The 16,710-nt window shown below is 42.9% G+C and overlaps 1 protein-coding gene across 1 annotated transcript in view; it reads left to right on the plus strand.

The window, feature by feature from the left end:
• The window catches only part of HPD (4-hydroxyphenylpyruvate dioxygenase), a 137,186-nt gene extending 125,405 nt beyond the window's left edge, over nucleotides 1-11,781 (plus strand). Inside the window, exons 11-14 of the mRNA XM_085633073.1 lie at nucleotides 854-925; nucleotides 9,214-9,336; nucleotides 11,403-11,519; nucleotides 11,608-11,781. Coding sequence (XP_085489199.1) covers nucleotides 854-925; nucleotides 9,214-9,336; nucleotides 11,403-11,519; nucleotides 11,608-11,718 — 423 coding nt within the window. The 3' untranslated portion in view covers nucleotides 11,719-11,781. The remainder of the gene's footprint in view (nucleotides 1-853; nucleotides 926-9,213; nucleotides 9,337-11,402; nucleotides 11,520-11,607) is intronic.
• Nucleotides 11,782-16,710: the final 4,929 nt, after the last annotated feature.

Consider the following 16,710-nt stretch of genomic DNA (forward strand, 5'->3'; position numbering starts at 1 on the left):
CTTCAGCCTGCTGCTCGCCGCCTTGACCATGCACAGTGGGCTGTGGGTGCATGCAGTGTGCATCAGGCACTGGCGACAGGATGTGGCATCTCCTTAAGTGTGCTTGGGATTTTTGCGTGATTGCTGATATGAAATTTCCAATTTGCCACAGCAAACACCATGCCTTTTCCACATGTTGTGATTGTTTGCTGTCCTGTTTCGTCTTCCAGGTTATGATTATGCTCTGTTGCCATTCAGGTTATCTGAACCTTGATCCCTGGTTTGAGACAGGTCTGTGGATCATAGGCTGTCCCTGAGAAGACTCTCAGGATGTTCCTATGTCCCAATTATATTATTCATCAGTGTGGTGTACTAATGTATAACCCACCAATGGATATTCAAGAATAATCATGCAAATGGTGCATGGTTTGGTGGGAAATGGAAGGTGTAGCGGTTCCACGCTTGTTTCGGTCTTAACGGGATTCGTATCTCAGAACCTTTCTGTGTGAAAATAAATGTATGGGCTTCTTCCTTTGTGGTCTACACGCTTACTTCATACATGGTGGAGGACCATTAAATAAGGTACATCCTCAATGAGTTATGAAGATTACCGGTAAGTAATCAGGACGTTCCAGATACTGAGCATTAGAATGATGATGCCTGGGCCAGGAGCCGCCACCAGAATCTGTGGCATGTAAGTCTTTCCAGGCATGACCGTGTGCACCTATGCTCTCACTTGTACCAGGCATTAAACTGTTCATGACTGGAATTTGTGCCTAACCACATTGGCTTTTGTCATTGTGTTGTATTTACATCAATGAAACGAAATCAGATCAATGCCCCGGAAATAATGCGATGACATGTCTTGTTTTAGGAATTTGTTGATTACTACGGGGGACCCGGTGTTCAGCACATTGCACTGAATACTTCTGACATCATTGCTTCGGTAAGTGTTGGGTTTCCGTCTCTTTCTCTTATTCGGGAGGTTCAGGTGTGTTTCACTTTGGCTTACCATGAGTAAAAATGTTTATTCCATAAAATCATGTTGTGACTTAAGCCTACTTTTCAATGGTTGAAAGATGAGAAAAGAGCACTTGACTTGTATTCTTACCCAAGTGTTCTGATAGTCATCCCCCTATAATGTATACTCAATCAGAACAAATGCTAGGGCACCATTGTTCTATGTTGGGTTCTCTGTGCAGCACCAAAAATGGCCCTTGAGAACAGCAGCTCCCAACAGCATTGGCAATTTTAGCCACCCGGGCTCAAAGTGCCTCGCCTATGAGGCAAGGTAATTTGTGGCACGCAGGACTACTGACTGTGCCTTGTTTGACCTCTATGGAGCAGAGTGGCATCCGGCTACAAGCTTTCCCAAGTGTGAAGCATGCTACCTCTCTGGCAAAGGCGATCTGAACCAACAGTCTAGAGTGCACTCACCCATGAAAGGTACATAGCACCTTTGGCAAAAGAGATCTCACCAGTGACCTAGAGCTAAGATGGAGAGCGTTGCCCAAATGGGAAGCATTTAGCTGCTCTGGGACAGTCGATGTTACCCAGTGCTAAGCTGCAAACCTTCTCCAATGCAGATCACGCAGCCTGTGGCAAAGGGTGTCTCACCCGGAGCTAAGCTCGAGATTCCCACGCTGAGCATGCAGCCGCTATCGCAAAAGAAGTCTAATCCAATGCTGAGCCCAAGAGCTTTCCCCAATTAGAAGCATGCAGCCCCTTGGCACCGCATATCTCACCCACTGCTAAACTGACAAGCTTTCAGTAACACAGACATGCAGCCCCTCTGAAAGGTATCACATGCTGAACTAAGCTGGCATCATTCCCCAACACAGAGCCTGCACACCTTCTAAGGGATAACTCACTCTGATCTAAGCTGGTATCATTCCCCAACAAAGAGCATGCTTACCTTCTAAGGGATACCTCAGTCTGATCTAAGCTGGCATCATTGCCCCAACACAGAGCATACAACCCCTCTGAAAGGTATCACACCCTGATCTAAGCTGGCATCATTCCCCAACACAGACCATGCAGACCTTCTAGGGGGTATCTCACCCTTATTTAAGCTGGCATAATTCCCCAACACAGACCATGCAGACCCTCTAAGGGGCATGTCACCCTGATCTAAGCTGGCATCATTCCCCAACACAGACCATGCAGACCCTCTAAGGGGTATCTCACCCTGATCTAAGCTGGCATCATTCCCCAACACAGACCATGCAGAGCCTCTAAGGGGTATCTCACCCTGATCTAAGCTGGCATCATTCCCATACACAGAGCATGCAGCCCCTCTGAAAGGTATCTCACTCTGATCTAAGATGCCATCATTCCCCATCATTGAGAATGCAGACCTTCTAAGGGGTATCGCACTCTAATATAAGCTGACATCATTCCCCAACATTGAGCATGCAGACCCTCTGAAAGGTATCTTATTCTGATCTAAACTGGCATAATTCCCAAACACAGAGCATGCAGCCACTATGGCAAAGTGAATCTCACATGGTGCTAAACTGGTTAGAACCCCCCGATGCAGTCCCTATTGCAAAGGGAGTCTAACCCAGTGCTAGGCTTGCTGAGTTTTGCCCAAAATGAAGCACTCAAACATGCCTCCCCTCACGCAGAGAATCTCCCCTACTACCAAGCTGACACGCGTTCTCTCAACACAGAGCATGCAGCTCCTCTACAAAGAGCATCACTCCAAGATGGACACCATCCACAAAGATGGGCATGCAGCCACTTCCTAAACCAGTGACCAAAGAGGCTCTCACCCAGCGCTAAGCTGGAGAGCATTCATTTGGCAGCAGTTTAGCGCCTAAAGTACGCAAGCATCCCTCGCCTCAATATTTTACTTGCGTCCTACTTCCTTGTAGGTTACTTGAGATGTTTATCGGATACTGGTCTCTGTACCGTGGGATGGTGACACTCCCAAGGGAGCCGAGACAAATATGCAAAGAAATTGACAAAAAGTGCATGTTGTTTCTCATTATAACCTTTTACTTGGCTGCCTCTTTCTTAGTGATTGCAGTCCCTCCAGTCCCTGTTTTCCGCTGACAAATCACATATATCATAACTGATCATCTGCAGGGTAGGACTGACCTACAGGGCAATAAGGCAGTGCCCGATGGGCCTGTCTGACAGGTCACTTTGTGGGCTGGTTTGTGGCTCTTTGTGGGCCTGTTTAACGGTGTGTGGGCCGGTTTTTACTGATGTTTATCTAATAGCAATCATTGCCTGCAGCAAGGTCAAATCCATGCAGTCTCCCATACTTTGCAAAACACTCATACAGCATGTCTTTACAAGTTCAACACCATCCCAATTTGAAAACATGGGCCACTTTTTTAGCTTTATAATTCACTAATGGGGGCCACTTATTTTGTTGTCCGGGCCTTTTTTCAGTCATAGTCCGACTCTGATCATCTGCCCTGTTCTACTGCTGAGGGCAGTAAGCAGCCAGCCACAAACATCTCAGTTGAGTCATTATACCCTCTGAAATCCAGAAGTTTCAGCAAAGTGGCTTATCTAGAGTTATCTCCTAAAACAAAGTCAAGAGGATGCTGTCCGTTGCCGCTCAGGACTTGGACCACATGCTCAGTGTTCCTGTCTTTTCTCTGCCTCAGATTCACCAATCACAGTAGGTCCTTTGGGAGCTCAGTGCATTCTAGGGTCCATGCAAGCTGATTCAAGTGGAGGTCACTTGTTAAACCTAGCTTTCAAGGACCACTTCTGATGTGGTGCTTGCCTTTATGTAGCTTAGTGCGCATGTGCCTGATTCACCAAGGCTTTGTGTATTTACGTTCAAAGTGATTCACAGATTATGTATTTGCACTTGTAAATAGTTTTTCTCATATGTACTTTTTTGTATGAGTAAATCTTCTCCCATGGCAAGGGAGTGGGCGTTCCAGGAGGAATCCTGGAATAGGGAGGTAATGTATTGCTGTCAAAGGTGGGTGTAAATGAGGGCTACTGGAATTATGTGGCACGGAAGGACAAAATTATGCAGCAGAGTTGACTAAATTAGGCAGCAAAAAAGGCAAATTATGCGGCATAATGTGGTACATTTTGTGCTAACATTACCTCATTATTTTGGAATTTTTACAAATGTTAGCACTTTCTGGGCAAAGGCGTCAGCTCAATGGAACCACTTTGACACCAAAATTCAGTAATGAGTAACAGAAAGATGACCAGTCAACCTTTGCAAAGGGCCTTTCATTGCAATCAATCAATCTGCATTTGTAGAGCGCAGCACTGTTACCCCTGGGGGTATCTGGGCGCTGTGGTGCGAGGTCTCCTTCGAAAAGCCAGGTCTTGATTAAACAGAGGGAAGAAACAAGCAGAAGGCAGCAAAACAGAGGGCAGAAAAATGAGTGACCCGAAAAGGCAAAACAGTGGGCAGAAAAACAATCAGAAAAGGCAAAACAGAGCATAAGAGGGAAAAACAGAGGCCAGAAAAATTAGCAGAATAGGCCAAACAGAGGGCAGAAAATGAGGAGAAAGGCAAAACAGAGGGTAGAAAAATGAGCAGAAAAGGCAAAACAGAGCAGAAGAGGACAAAACAGACTGCAGAAAAACAAGCAGAAAGGAAAAACGAAGGGCAGAAAAACAAGCAGAAAAGGCAAAACAGAGCAAGAAACAAACAAAGGGCGCAGCAGGTAGACAGGCAGCACAGGGTAGTGGACTGCTGGCATGCTGGACAGGAGAACTGTCGCGTGGAGACCTGGCACGAGGACCTGCTCAATGGGGTGGTGCTGCGGCCTCCATTAAATAGGTCCTGGGGGAAGGGTGTGGCGGTGGGTGGCGGGAGAAGGGAACCAGCGGGAAGAGGGAAGAAACTTGCAGAAAGGCAAAACAGAAGGCAGAAAAACGATCAGGAAAGGCAAAACAGAAGGCAGAAAAATTAGCAGAAAAGGTAAAACAGAGAAGAGGGCAAAACCGAGAGCAGAAAACGAGCAGAAAGGCATAACAGAGGGCAGAAAAAGAGCAGAAAAGGCAAAACAGAGCAGAGGAGGCACAAACAGAGGGCAGCAGGTAGACAGGCAGCAGAGGGTAGCGGACTGCGGGTAGGCTCGACAGGATAACTGTCGCAGGGGAGCTGGCACGAGGACCTGCTCAATGTGGTCGTGTTACGGCCTCCATTTAGGATGTCTTGGGGGGAGGGCGGGGTGCTGGGTAGTGGGAGGAGGGAAACGGCTGAGGGAGAGAAATGGCAGAAAGAGTTAAGAAATGAGCAGAAAAGGGTAAAACAGAGGGCAGAAAAGGCACAACAGTGGGCAGAAAAACGAGCAGAAAAGGCGAAACGGCACAAAAACTAGCAGAAAAGGCAAAACAGAGCAGTAGAGGGTAAAACAGGGCAGAAAAGGAAAAACAGCAAGAAATGAGCAGAGGAGACACAGGGCAGCAGGTAGACAGGCAGCATACAGTAGCAGACTGCGTGCAAGGGGTACAGGAGGACTGTTGCAGGGGGAGCTGGCAAGCACTGCAACACGTATCGCCTCGGTTTTGTAACTTTTGACCTGTTTGGGCTAGAAACATTTTTTATTTTGCTGAAATCTGCAGATGATGGATTATGTTGCAAATGCGGCAAATCCAAAATCATGCAATAAACTCTGTGGTCTTAAAATCACATAATTCCAGTGGCCCAGGTGTCAATTGTGTTTCAGGATACGAACGGTAAGGGAGCACAAATATAAAAAGAACATCACCATAACTTTTTTGAGGTGTACATGAAAGACTTTATCCATGGGGAAAATAATTCCTCAGTTCTTCAGCACTAATACAGTTCTTTTTTGGATGCATATATGTACCCTATTTACATCACTACAAGGGATCCTCAACTGTTGCAGGTTCCTAGTCATACTCCTGGAAACTATTTAAAATTCCAAATGAATTGGAAATGTACTCAAAATGTATGAAGAAACCCCACAAAGTAGATTCCGACTTTTTTTAGGGGGCCAGGCCCTTTTTTTAAGGTGTTATTGAGGTTGAAAGGATTGTACATGGCACTTTGTACATTTTACAAACAGAAAAGAAGGTTATACGGGCAAGTTTCTTGTTTTATTCCCAAGTACAAAGATCCACAGATGCCCAGTGACTTAACCAGCTATTAGAAGAAAAATGATCTTCATAGTTGGACAGAGCTTACACAGCAGATATGTCTAACTGAATAGTGTCTTAAATATACACAAATGTTGAATATTGATGTAATATGCACTTCACCAGTTCTCACTGCCACCTTATTATCAGTTATGGGTCTTTTGTCCAGCTCACTGATGAGTGCTACCAAGAATGCTTATTGTGGAAATATATTCTTCATGATCTAGATCAATCGGTGATGAAACACAAAGAAGTAGTTGCATTTTAGCATTAGAAGTGATTTTTATAATATTATCAATTTCATAGAAAATCACTACACAGAATGTGCTCATCTTAGGATAATTGACAAACGTTTGTATATAGGTGATTTGTCTTGCCAGGTAGGTGTATACCACATTTGTATAGTTGTTTGTATGCTGAAGCTTGCCTCATGCAGAAAACATACAAAAAAAGTGATGTATAGGAATGCTTGAATTCCTCTCAGACACTGGTAATTACACAGGCCGCATCCTAGTCCATTTTTATTTTGCACAGCACGCCACCTCAGTTTGAACCCTACCATATGCGAATCACCCTTGACCCTGCTCCATTAGGAACAGTCCAGCCTAGGTCATCCCTGAACCAGAATCCAAGCATCCCAAGACCGGTTTTCGACTGGTTGGGGCTTGTCAGTCTGGTGTAACTTGGTTCCAATGGCAGAGTGCACATGGGGCTCATGTTTGTGCATACCCATTGCACTAAAATATACTAAAAAGTGATGGATGGAATGCTTGAATTCATCTCAGCCACTGATAATTACTCGGGCCGTATCCCAGTTCATCATTATTTTGCACACTATGCCAGTTTGGACCCACCCATGTGCAAATCAGCCTTGGCCCTGCACCAATAGAAACAGTTCAGCCCAAACTCACATGCCTTGGTGGGTATGTTCCGGGTTCAGAGAAGACCTGGCCTAGCATTTCAGGCTTGACTGTTCCTACTGGAGAAGGGTTCAAGGCTGATTTGTGTATACTTTTGCCCAAAAGAGGTGGCACGGTGGGCAAAAGAATGAAGGGTTGGATTGCTACCCTGGAGATTGCCAATGGTTAGGATTATTGCAAGCATGCCTCCCATCCCCCTTTGTGTGTTTGATGCAGCGTTTCTCATGCAGACATTATAATTGGAATCATGAATGGCAAGGATAATTCAAATAGCTTTAAAGTAATTTCCTCTCTCAGATCCCCAGTCTGCTGAAACCGATCGATTCTTGTATAGGTATGGTCGCTATAGCGCAAATCGAGCCAAAAGGCAGCAGAGTGCTGTACATGGTCCAAGGCAAGCTTAAAGTAAGCAAGAAGTAAGAGAGGAATCTGTGTTGCGGATGGTCATTGTGCCTTTTCGTACTAATGAAATAACCATACAGTGAATAAAATGAATGGTATACTCTCAATTGATTCGGTGTTCATACAGCATTAGCCAATAAAGTTTAGGCTTATTCTTCCTCAAGGGAACCATTGACCTTTGTATTATTGAACCTGAAGACCAGCAACACAAAACAATATTCACCCTCTTTAGGGCTCATTAGTCGGGTATAGCTTGGTTCCAGCGGCACAGCGTGCATAGGACCGACGTGTGGGCACACCCGTCAGTGATGGCGAGATACACTAAAATACACTGCCTTTTATTAGCCGTGCTCCAACTCAGTTTGTGAATAATTGAATGTATACATACTATAAAAAACAGACATTACATTCATCAAGGACTTTTCACAAGTAAAACACTGTGAAAAGCAGAAAACCCACTTATCTCTCCTAACACGTCTAAGAGTTTCTTTAATCATCATATTTAGGGCCACTAAAATTATCAGGTAGAGGTGGACCAAATTATGTGATAGGGTTGACTAAATTATGCAGCAAGAAACAGCAAATCATGTGGCATAATGCCGCATATTTTATGATACTATTACTTTCTCATGCCATAATTGTTGCACAGGTTAACACTATCTGGGCAAAGGTTTCATCTGATTAGTACCAGTTTAACACTCAGGTACAGAGTAAGCAACAGAAAATGGGACCTGTCACCTTTTACAAAGGGCCCTTCCACTACACAGCAACATGTGTCACTGCTTTTTAGTCACTTTTGTTCTGTTTGAGCTAGAAATATTTTTTTGTGAAAAACTCTATACTATGCAGCAGATAATGAATTATATGGCAAATGAGGCAAATCCATACTTTTGTGGAAAACACTGTAGAGACAAAATCACATTATTCCTGTGGCACTAGTCATAATTTTTCAACAGACCACTTTGACTCTGGACAGCGAGAATCCCAGAACTCTAGCAGGCACCCAGATTCTGAAGCGATACAGGAGCATGGAGATGGTACAACTGTACTATGCAAATGTGCGTCACATAACAATCATTTTGTCCCAAATGTTGGGTCTGTTGTCTTCTGCTTGGTAGAAAACATTTCAGAAAAACTGCTAAAGAGCTTTAACCTGTGAAACTGGCCTTCCCAGTTTGCCTCTAGGCCTCAAGCTCAGCTTTTAAGAGCAGCTTAAGCTAGTGTGGCTGTAAATAGGTGAGTCACATACATTAGAGAATTGATCTGAAAGCGCTTTACGTAGATGTGGAGTTAAGAATAGTTAATCTGGTTACCCATGTATACTTCATGATACAGTGGTAGTCTATTTTCTGCACTCTATACTGTGACATACAATTAATTCTGTTAATGTGTACTTTTATAACGCACTCATGCCGTGACCCTGAGCGCTATTCTTTCTTAAATTAAAAAGATTCATTTTGAGCATCTGCATCTGGAACATCATGTTATCTTTTCCTCTCTTCCACCATGTCTCGCTCTCTCTCTGGCGGCCTCTCATTACACTTTCTGTCTCCAGTGGTCTCACTCGTTGGTTTACCGCCTCTCTTTCTCTTTACCTTTCTCTTTTGTTCTCTGCATTCCTCATCCTCTTCTTTTCTGTCTATAATTTTCTTTCCATGTAGCTTCCACTCTCTGACTTGCTCTAATTCTCATGCTCTCTTGCTCTTTCTAAATGACACCAGGAGTCAGGGAATCATTAGCATCTGCAAGAGAAGGTGAAGCAGGACTAGAACTTTACTCAAATTATGTTAATCAAACTGGAGAATCTGTCTTCCAGATCACAAATCTCAAGAAACGTGGTATGGAGTTCATGTCGGTTCCATCAACCTACTATCAAACGCTGCGGGAGAACCTTAAAACAGCAAAAATTAAAGTCACAGAGAATATTGACAGGCTGGAGGTAAGTTGCGTCCGCAGGGCCAGATCCACAAACTGCACTTTGTAGTACATTTTGTCATACTACAGTAGTGCTTCAAAACTTACTACGAAGCGCTATTCACAAACTGCACTTATGTGGTAACTGACATTTCTGAGCAAGTTTACTACTTTTCGGGATTCACAAACTGCACTAAGGGCCATATGTAGGTAGCATACAAGTTACCACTTCTTAAATACCGAACTTTACCGATTCGGTATTTAAGAAGTGGTAACTCGTATGTAGGTAATCATTCGGTAAATATTACCGAATCGGAGAAATTCGGTAATTACCGAATCGATATTTACCGATTCGGTAATGAGGCATACCTTCCCATTGATTCCTATGGGCCTGGAGGCCCATAGGAATCAATGGGAAGGTATGCCTCATTACCGAATCGGTAAATACCGATTCGGTAATGGGGGGAGCACAATCAAGGGTGGCAGGGTGTCACATTGACACCCTGTTGCAGCCCTGATTCCTGCATGTGTGCACATGTGGCGCACATACATGCCCTAAGGGCATGTATGTCTGCCACATGGCACTGTTAGTCCAGCAAAATATTGCTTTTTGCAATAAATTCGGTATTTAGCACCAACATATATTTGGTGCTAAATACCAAATTATTTTCCCTACACATCACTCATTTGAGTGTCACCTACATCTCATTTCAGGATTCTGTATTTACCGAATCGGTAAAATTACCGATTCGGTAATTTTACCGATTAGGTAAATTACCGAATCCTGAAATGTTCCCCCTACATAGCAAAAGCCTAAATACCGGTCGGTAACGGGATAATAACCGAAAATCGGCCGTTACCGACCGGTATTAGGCTACCTACATATGGCCCTAAGTAACTTATACTTCTGTAGTAAGTCCCTACTTCCTTTACTTTCCATGGGAGGGTGTTGCAGTACCAGTGGTTGGTCATGTGTGGTGCTGGACTTGCTACCAAAGTGTACATTGAATACAAAAGTGTAAGTCACTACAAAAGAGCAGGGTGTGAATGCCGCAAAGTAGTAAACTTACGCAAACGTGTAAACTTGCTCAAAAGTGTAAGTTACCTTGGTGAACCAGGCCACAATGTGTATACAAGTATTCTCCAGTTACTGTACATTACTTGTGGAGGCCACTTGCTTATTTCTGCTTAAATTCTATTGGCAGAGCCTGCAAACTTTTCATTTAGTTATCGATTACTTCACTGTCTTTCCTCAGAACAAAATCAGATAACGAGGAGTTGTGCACTTGAACAGAATGAGCTAAGCCGTTAATGAGCAGGCTGTAGCCTATTGGCGTGCTGGAAGGCATAGGGGTTCAGATCCTAGCTCAAGATGTGCAGTTTAATCTCTCCAGTGGCACTGATCAATCCATCGTTGTCTAGGCTGGACTCTTGCCACTCCCTGCTAGACCTCTGTCCTCCGTGTCTACTGTGGCCGCAAGGCCATCTATCTTGGACAATAGGGGGGCAACGACCTAAAAACATCAGGCAAGGTTGGCACCTCGCCTTATAAGATTTGAGTTTTACCATCTCATGTGAAGTAGACTTTTTGTCTTATTTTAAAAGTTTTGAATTAACCTAAAGACATGTGATGTGCTTTATAAAACTCAGTAATTAAGCACTAATGCCCTGATTTCGAATTTGGCAGAGTGGGAGGACTGCCATAAATCAGCAGCCCTGCTGTGGACATAGGCAGAGGAAATGTAGAATTGATTCCACTTGCAGGGAAAAAACTCCCTGCATGTTGGGCCATTTATTTTCTATATTAACAAAACAAACTCCCACTTTGGGATTTTATTTCCTCAATATAAAAAAAAATTTGCCCTGTGTGTGCTCTCAACATGGCTTCCACTTGGCAAATCTTCAGTTCTGTGAAGAGAGCCACAGTAGTGGCAGCTCTCTGCCGAGCACAGAGACCCTCCACCAGGTAGCCAGGAATATCTCCATAGGGTGGACTGTCCTCTGCCAAGGCGGTGGATGTCATGGCCACGGCTAACCTTTCTAACCAGCGGGCTGTCTATTGCATTCTAAATTGCTCTTTCTATAACACAGGAGTTGAACATCTTGGTTGACTACGATGACAAAGGGTACCTGCTCCAGATCTTCACCAAACCAATGCAAGACAGACCAACTCTGTTCCTGGAAGTCATACAGCGTCATAACCACCAGGTCAGCAGTCCAATATCTTTTATGAAGCATATGTTCTGCCTGGGAAAACAAAATAATCTCCTAACTATAAACACTGCATCTTTTGCAGGGATTTGGTGCTGGGAATTTCAAGAGCCTCTTCAAAGCTATAGAAGACGACCAAGAGGCGAGAGGCAACCTTACCGTGTTGACACCCAACGGAGAAGCCGAATTTATCTGAATCGCTGCCTTGACTATATTTTGATTGCAAAATGCAAATATATTATTCTTCGAGGAAACTTCACTTATTCTGTGTTGTGAACTTTCTGTGACGTAATGTTCCATGTGAGATTAGGATTGTGCTGTGCTGTTCTCTATCCTCGTGAATTTCTTGAGCATCAAGCTTCAGACAGACAAGAATGGAAGGCTGTTTAGGCTTGATGAATTGGAAAACCAGGTCTTGCCTTTTCCATTCACCCCTTCTTCAGTTCCTCCTGTTCCACCATGTGGCTTAGCACAAGAATTGTAATGCTGAGTCATAATTGTAGTGTCAAAATAGTTGGGTTTTGGCAGTAGGGTGACCATCACACTCCATGTCATCACAGATACTGTTTCCAGCTCTGGAATTTTGTGCGACAGTTGAATCCATTCTGGGCGTTGACGTCTTACTTCATTTACTTCAGTTAAACCAATTGGACTACTACATCTTATGATAATGATTTATAGGTGAAAAGCTGCTTATTGAAACAGTGTGTTTGACGACAATGAAGTGAGAGATGGAAAGTTTCAGTACTTGCCAAAGGCAGGGGTCTGGAAAGATTTGTGCATGTGCTGCTCATAGGGAATTCTTTTTCTTACAGGGGAGTCTGCCACGTGTCTGCTTGAAGTGTGGTTCGCAGCTATACATGCCAGGCATCCTTGCACATCAGTTCACTCATCTCTTCCACCAAGATTCCACTGCATGGAGACTCCTCACAGAACTGTAAGCTGTATTAAGGGTCTACATAGACACAGGAATGACATTTTGGTGTGTTACTTGAATACGTTTTCCATTAGCTGGTATTGTTTTCTTTGAAGGTTTACTTCCTTCTAGCGGGTGTCCTGAAAATGTGACATGGATCCAGCACATAATTTAACATCTTTTTTCCAGAGCAATTTCCATTCCCAACAAAGAGTAGGGACAAAGGGACCTGGAATGGCCACGATGGAAACTTTTCCTTTTGCTTTCTTGCTGTTCTGAGTTAGACTAATAAGGCCCTCATATGCCCACTACTTGAAGAGTATTCACCCCGGTTCGACATCTTAGCTGTGCGCCTCAGTCCCGGCACCTCCCCCCTCTGAACCATGATCTCAGATGTAAGATTGATACTGATCTAAATTGAATTTTACACACGGTCATGGTAAGCACACAAACCACCTCTGAATCTTGTTATATTTACTTCATGGAAGCAAATAACTCATCCATGTGGGCCAACTCCTGCTTTGTCAAGATGGGTGGAGGCAGATTCCTTCCACATACTCATCCAGGTATGAGTGAAGGCTATTTTATCAGCTTATCTCAGATGGAGCAAGATTTTCCAATTTAGTAGGTTGCCCGCCATCCCTGAGGTAGAATGTACGTGTCTAAGAGAAAGAAACAAATTCTGGTGTGCCTTCTTTCCTCAACTCTCCCAAGCCTTTGCTCCATTGTTAAAGGTGGATGATGAGCCGGACTCTTCCCATTGAGAATTTGCAACCACAAACTGAGCTGACATGGATCCCATTCCTACAAATAGTTCCTCTTTGGGATTTTTATACTTCGCTTCTCACCCTGAGTGGTGGCGGAAAATTTAGGCACAAAACACCCTTGGAGGAAATAAAATTACTTTAAGGTCACAGTATTCCTCAGGGCATTTTTTGCCCGGTCCAGTGTTTTTCCTGTCAGAATGGCAATAAATGTGTGGTTTTGGCCTGACCAATTGGTACTCCGCTTTCCACACAGTTTACAGTGCGTAAATGCTTCCAGGTAATATCTGCAGTAGTTTTCTTGGGGAAAAAAATCCAAGGTACAAGCGATTTGCTCTCAGGTAGGACTGTGAAATGGTGGGCTACTGTGGATCAGGTTATTCCAAAGAGAAGAGGTTTCTTCCAGAACAGAAGACTCCAGGCCCAGTATTGGAGCAAGAGCAAGTTTATTGCATTCACTGCCTTAGACATTACACCTTGAACCAGTTCAGAGGGAGGAATGATTAAGAGTGTGTGTTGGCCATAGTGATACAGGCCGCAGGAAAACCCAACCTTTTCTAAGGAGATTTAATAGCTTTACAGAATTCAGATTTGCTAAAGATAATATTCTAAACTCTATTACAGGCCACAAATCTGCATATAGAACATTCGACTTTTTGTACTGTGAGCAATGGGGTCTACATTAGCAAAATAGTTCATTGGGTTTTGTGCCTGTTGTAGAGACGTGTGTGTAATCTGCAGGCCATAGGTTTGAAGCCCAGCAGAGCCGGGCTGCTTCTGCCGAACACCTGGCAGAGGCCGAAATATGAGCACAATTTGGGTAAACATCTGTTACCCCAGACACTGACTATCAAAAAGTTGAAGCGCTATAAAAATTATTATGGATTATTATGGAGCAGTAGCCAGTAAGCTACTATGTTCATGTTATAAACCCTTCTTAGATATGTGATGGGGGCACCTGGGAGCCAGTGTTAAGAAAGTCCTTTTAAGAGTGGAAGTTGTAAGGGAGATACATCAATGAAGCTACAATTACATATTCAATTAAATCACCTTGATTCCTTCTATGCATTAAACGTGCTAAAACGTGTTTAGAATGTAAATCCCTTGAAAGCACCTTGCCAACACCTTTAAATAAACTTTTTTTTTTGTGCATTTTTACTTTGCATCAATATATTCTATATGCTTCAATATCATTCTTTCTGCTTTTGAAGAGAAATGTTTTACACTAAGGACGTACTAAGATCATAGCTTGTGGGAAATAAAAAATCTACAACTGTGCGAAACTAACATCCTAGGGAAATGCCTGTACCCGAGAAAAGTAAGGAGCAGACTGCTGGTGCCTTGGAAAAAACATTGAAAAATGCACTCGTTTCTGTGGTTTAGTAACAAAAGCATTGAAGACGAAACAACGAAATATGTAGATTAGCTGCAAAGAGAATGTGCATTCCTGAGTATTTAGAGAGCATGGGTTTTAATTCGCAGTTATGATTCGATCTTCCATATCATTTGTTTTGCTAATCTTTTTTTTTTTTTTTTACCAATCTGCAAAATGTTGTGCTGAAGCTTGAAGCGTACCACACAGGTTCTTCATTCAAATCTCCTGCAGATCGGTCGAGGACAGGCGTCTCCAAACGTGTCTGTAGTGAGAGCTACTTCTGATCAATGAAAATCATTGTGAGCTACTGAAGGCCAAGCAACTCGCGCATTGATACCAGACGCCCCCTCGCTCAGCTTCATTGACGTTAAAAGCCCAAAGTCCATAGAGCCAGACGCTATGGTTTGAACACAATACTTTGACTAGGGGTACTATGACAGGGCTGCCATGTGTGTCAGTGAGAGCGTGGTCTTTGGGGATATATGAACGGGCTATATATGTACGGGTGACTGAGAGAATGTCGTATGTCAGTGGTTCCCAAACTTTTTCGACCTGCGGCTCCCTTGACCTACTGGCCACGGCTTCCCATTATGTTACTTTTTTTGGGGTGGATGAAAATATTAGGAATGAAACAGATAAAGGTATTCTAAAGCTGGATGAGCCCACTAGCCGGTTTGCAAGTGATACAGGTCAATCACAATATGACATGGATCTTATAGAGAACCTCTCCTTTAGATTAGGACTATGATCGTTAATGATTTCCAGTGCAAGTAATGCAATTACATCTTCGTAGGTATCTGGAGGAGTGAAATGCAGAGAGTCCTGCAAAGTCGGATCTAAGTTAGTACATTCTAGATCCAAAAGTATTACATGGGGAGAACGCATATGTGCTGTAAAATGGGCATGCAAGCAGGACAGCATCCTACAGCCCTGTTAGTCTCACTGAAATAAAAACAAGCTGCCATGAAATGTGCTTTAGCATAAACGTTTGATAAGACTATGTTGATGCTGGAGACACATTTTGCAGTCCATCCAAACATAAGGAGTATAAAAACATGAACAACAGGGAGATAGTGTTCATACAGGAATCACCAATGCGTGTTGGCTTGTTCAAACAGTACCTAATTGTAGGTGATGATCAAAACAAACATTCTTGGACCAAATTAAAGGATTATTTTACGCCAATCTCACTCAAAAATGTTTATACTATCAACCATAGAGACATTCCAGTACCACACATTAATCATGAACTTGAACCCAGAAAACAATTGCAAAGACACACGTTTTAAAGTTACAACCATAATAGCAAAAACATTATGTAAAAAAATATATTTTTATTAACAGTTCATCATAGTATAAAGTTCTCTTTGATAAAAATCAAATCACATGAATCAAATTTTATACAACAAATAAAAATAACAACATTAAAATATGAGAGAGACAACTGACGTGAAACATTAAAAACATCATAGGCTGGTTATCCCAACGAGAATCATTTGAATTTCTAAAGGTCCACTATTCAATAGTTAGGTAGGACCATGAAAGATCCTTGGATATAACCCTCAACAAACAAAGCACCTTTGGGTAGAACAGAACGGTGGAAGACGCGACGTCCGAGCTCTCTTTTACAAATTGAAAGAAAGGGAATGTCAAATGAGTGACCGAACAGAACATTTTCCCGGCACGCTATAAAAATACCAAAGACTACCAATAAGATTGTGTCGGTTAAAGGGCTTATTATTCAATTTAAAGGTCCCTGTTAAAGATTCCACCGACGACATTGGGGAGTACAGTTGCTCTGCCTTTGACGTACAATAAAAACACCTGATTGTAATAAAGACTTGAGGAATATTCAGTCTTTTGATTGATCAATACCATGATGGGACTATAAATTCCCAGTGCAGAAAGAAATTTTTATTTCGCTGTATCATAATAATATAGCGGTAGGAGACACACCACGCTAAGGTGCTATGAAATTGTGTCAACAATAAGAGAGACTACCTATTAATCGTGTCCTGATGAAGGTGGTTGTATAATCCATTTTTTCACCGCCGAAACGCGTCGACGCTTTGTTTATTGAGGGTTATATCCAAGGAACTTTTATTGGTTCAAGAGAGTTTGTTTTGATCATTA

This window comes from Triturus cristatus, chromosome 11 (assembly GCF_964204655.1).
Source record: "Triturus cristatus chromosome 11, aTriCri1.1, whole genome shotgun sequence".
NCBI classification, from domain to species: domain Eukaryota; kingdom Metazoa; phylum Chordata; class Amphibia; order Caudata; family Salamandridae; genus Triturus; species Triturus cristatus.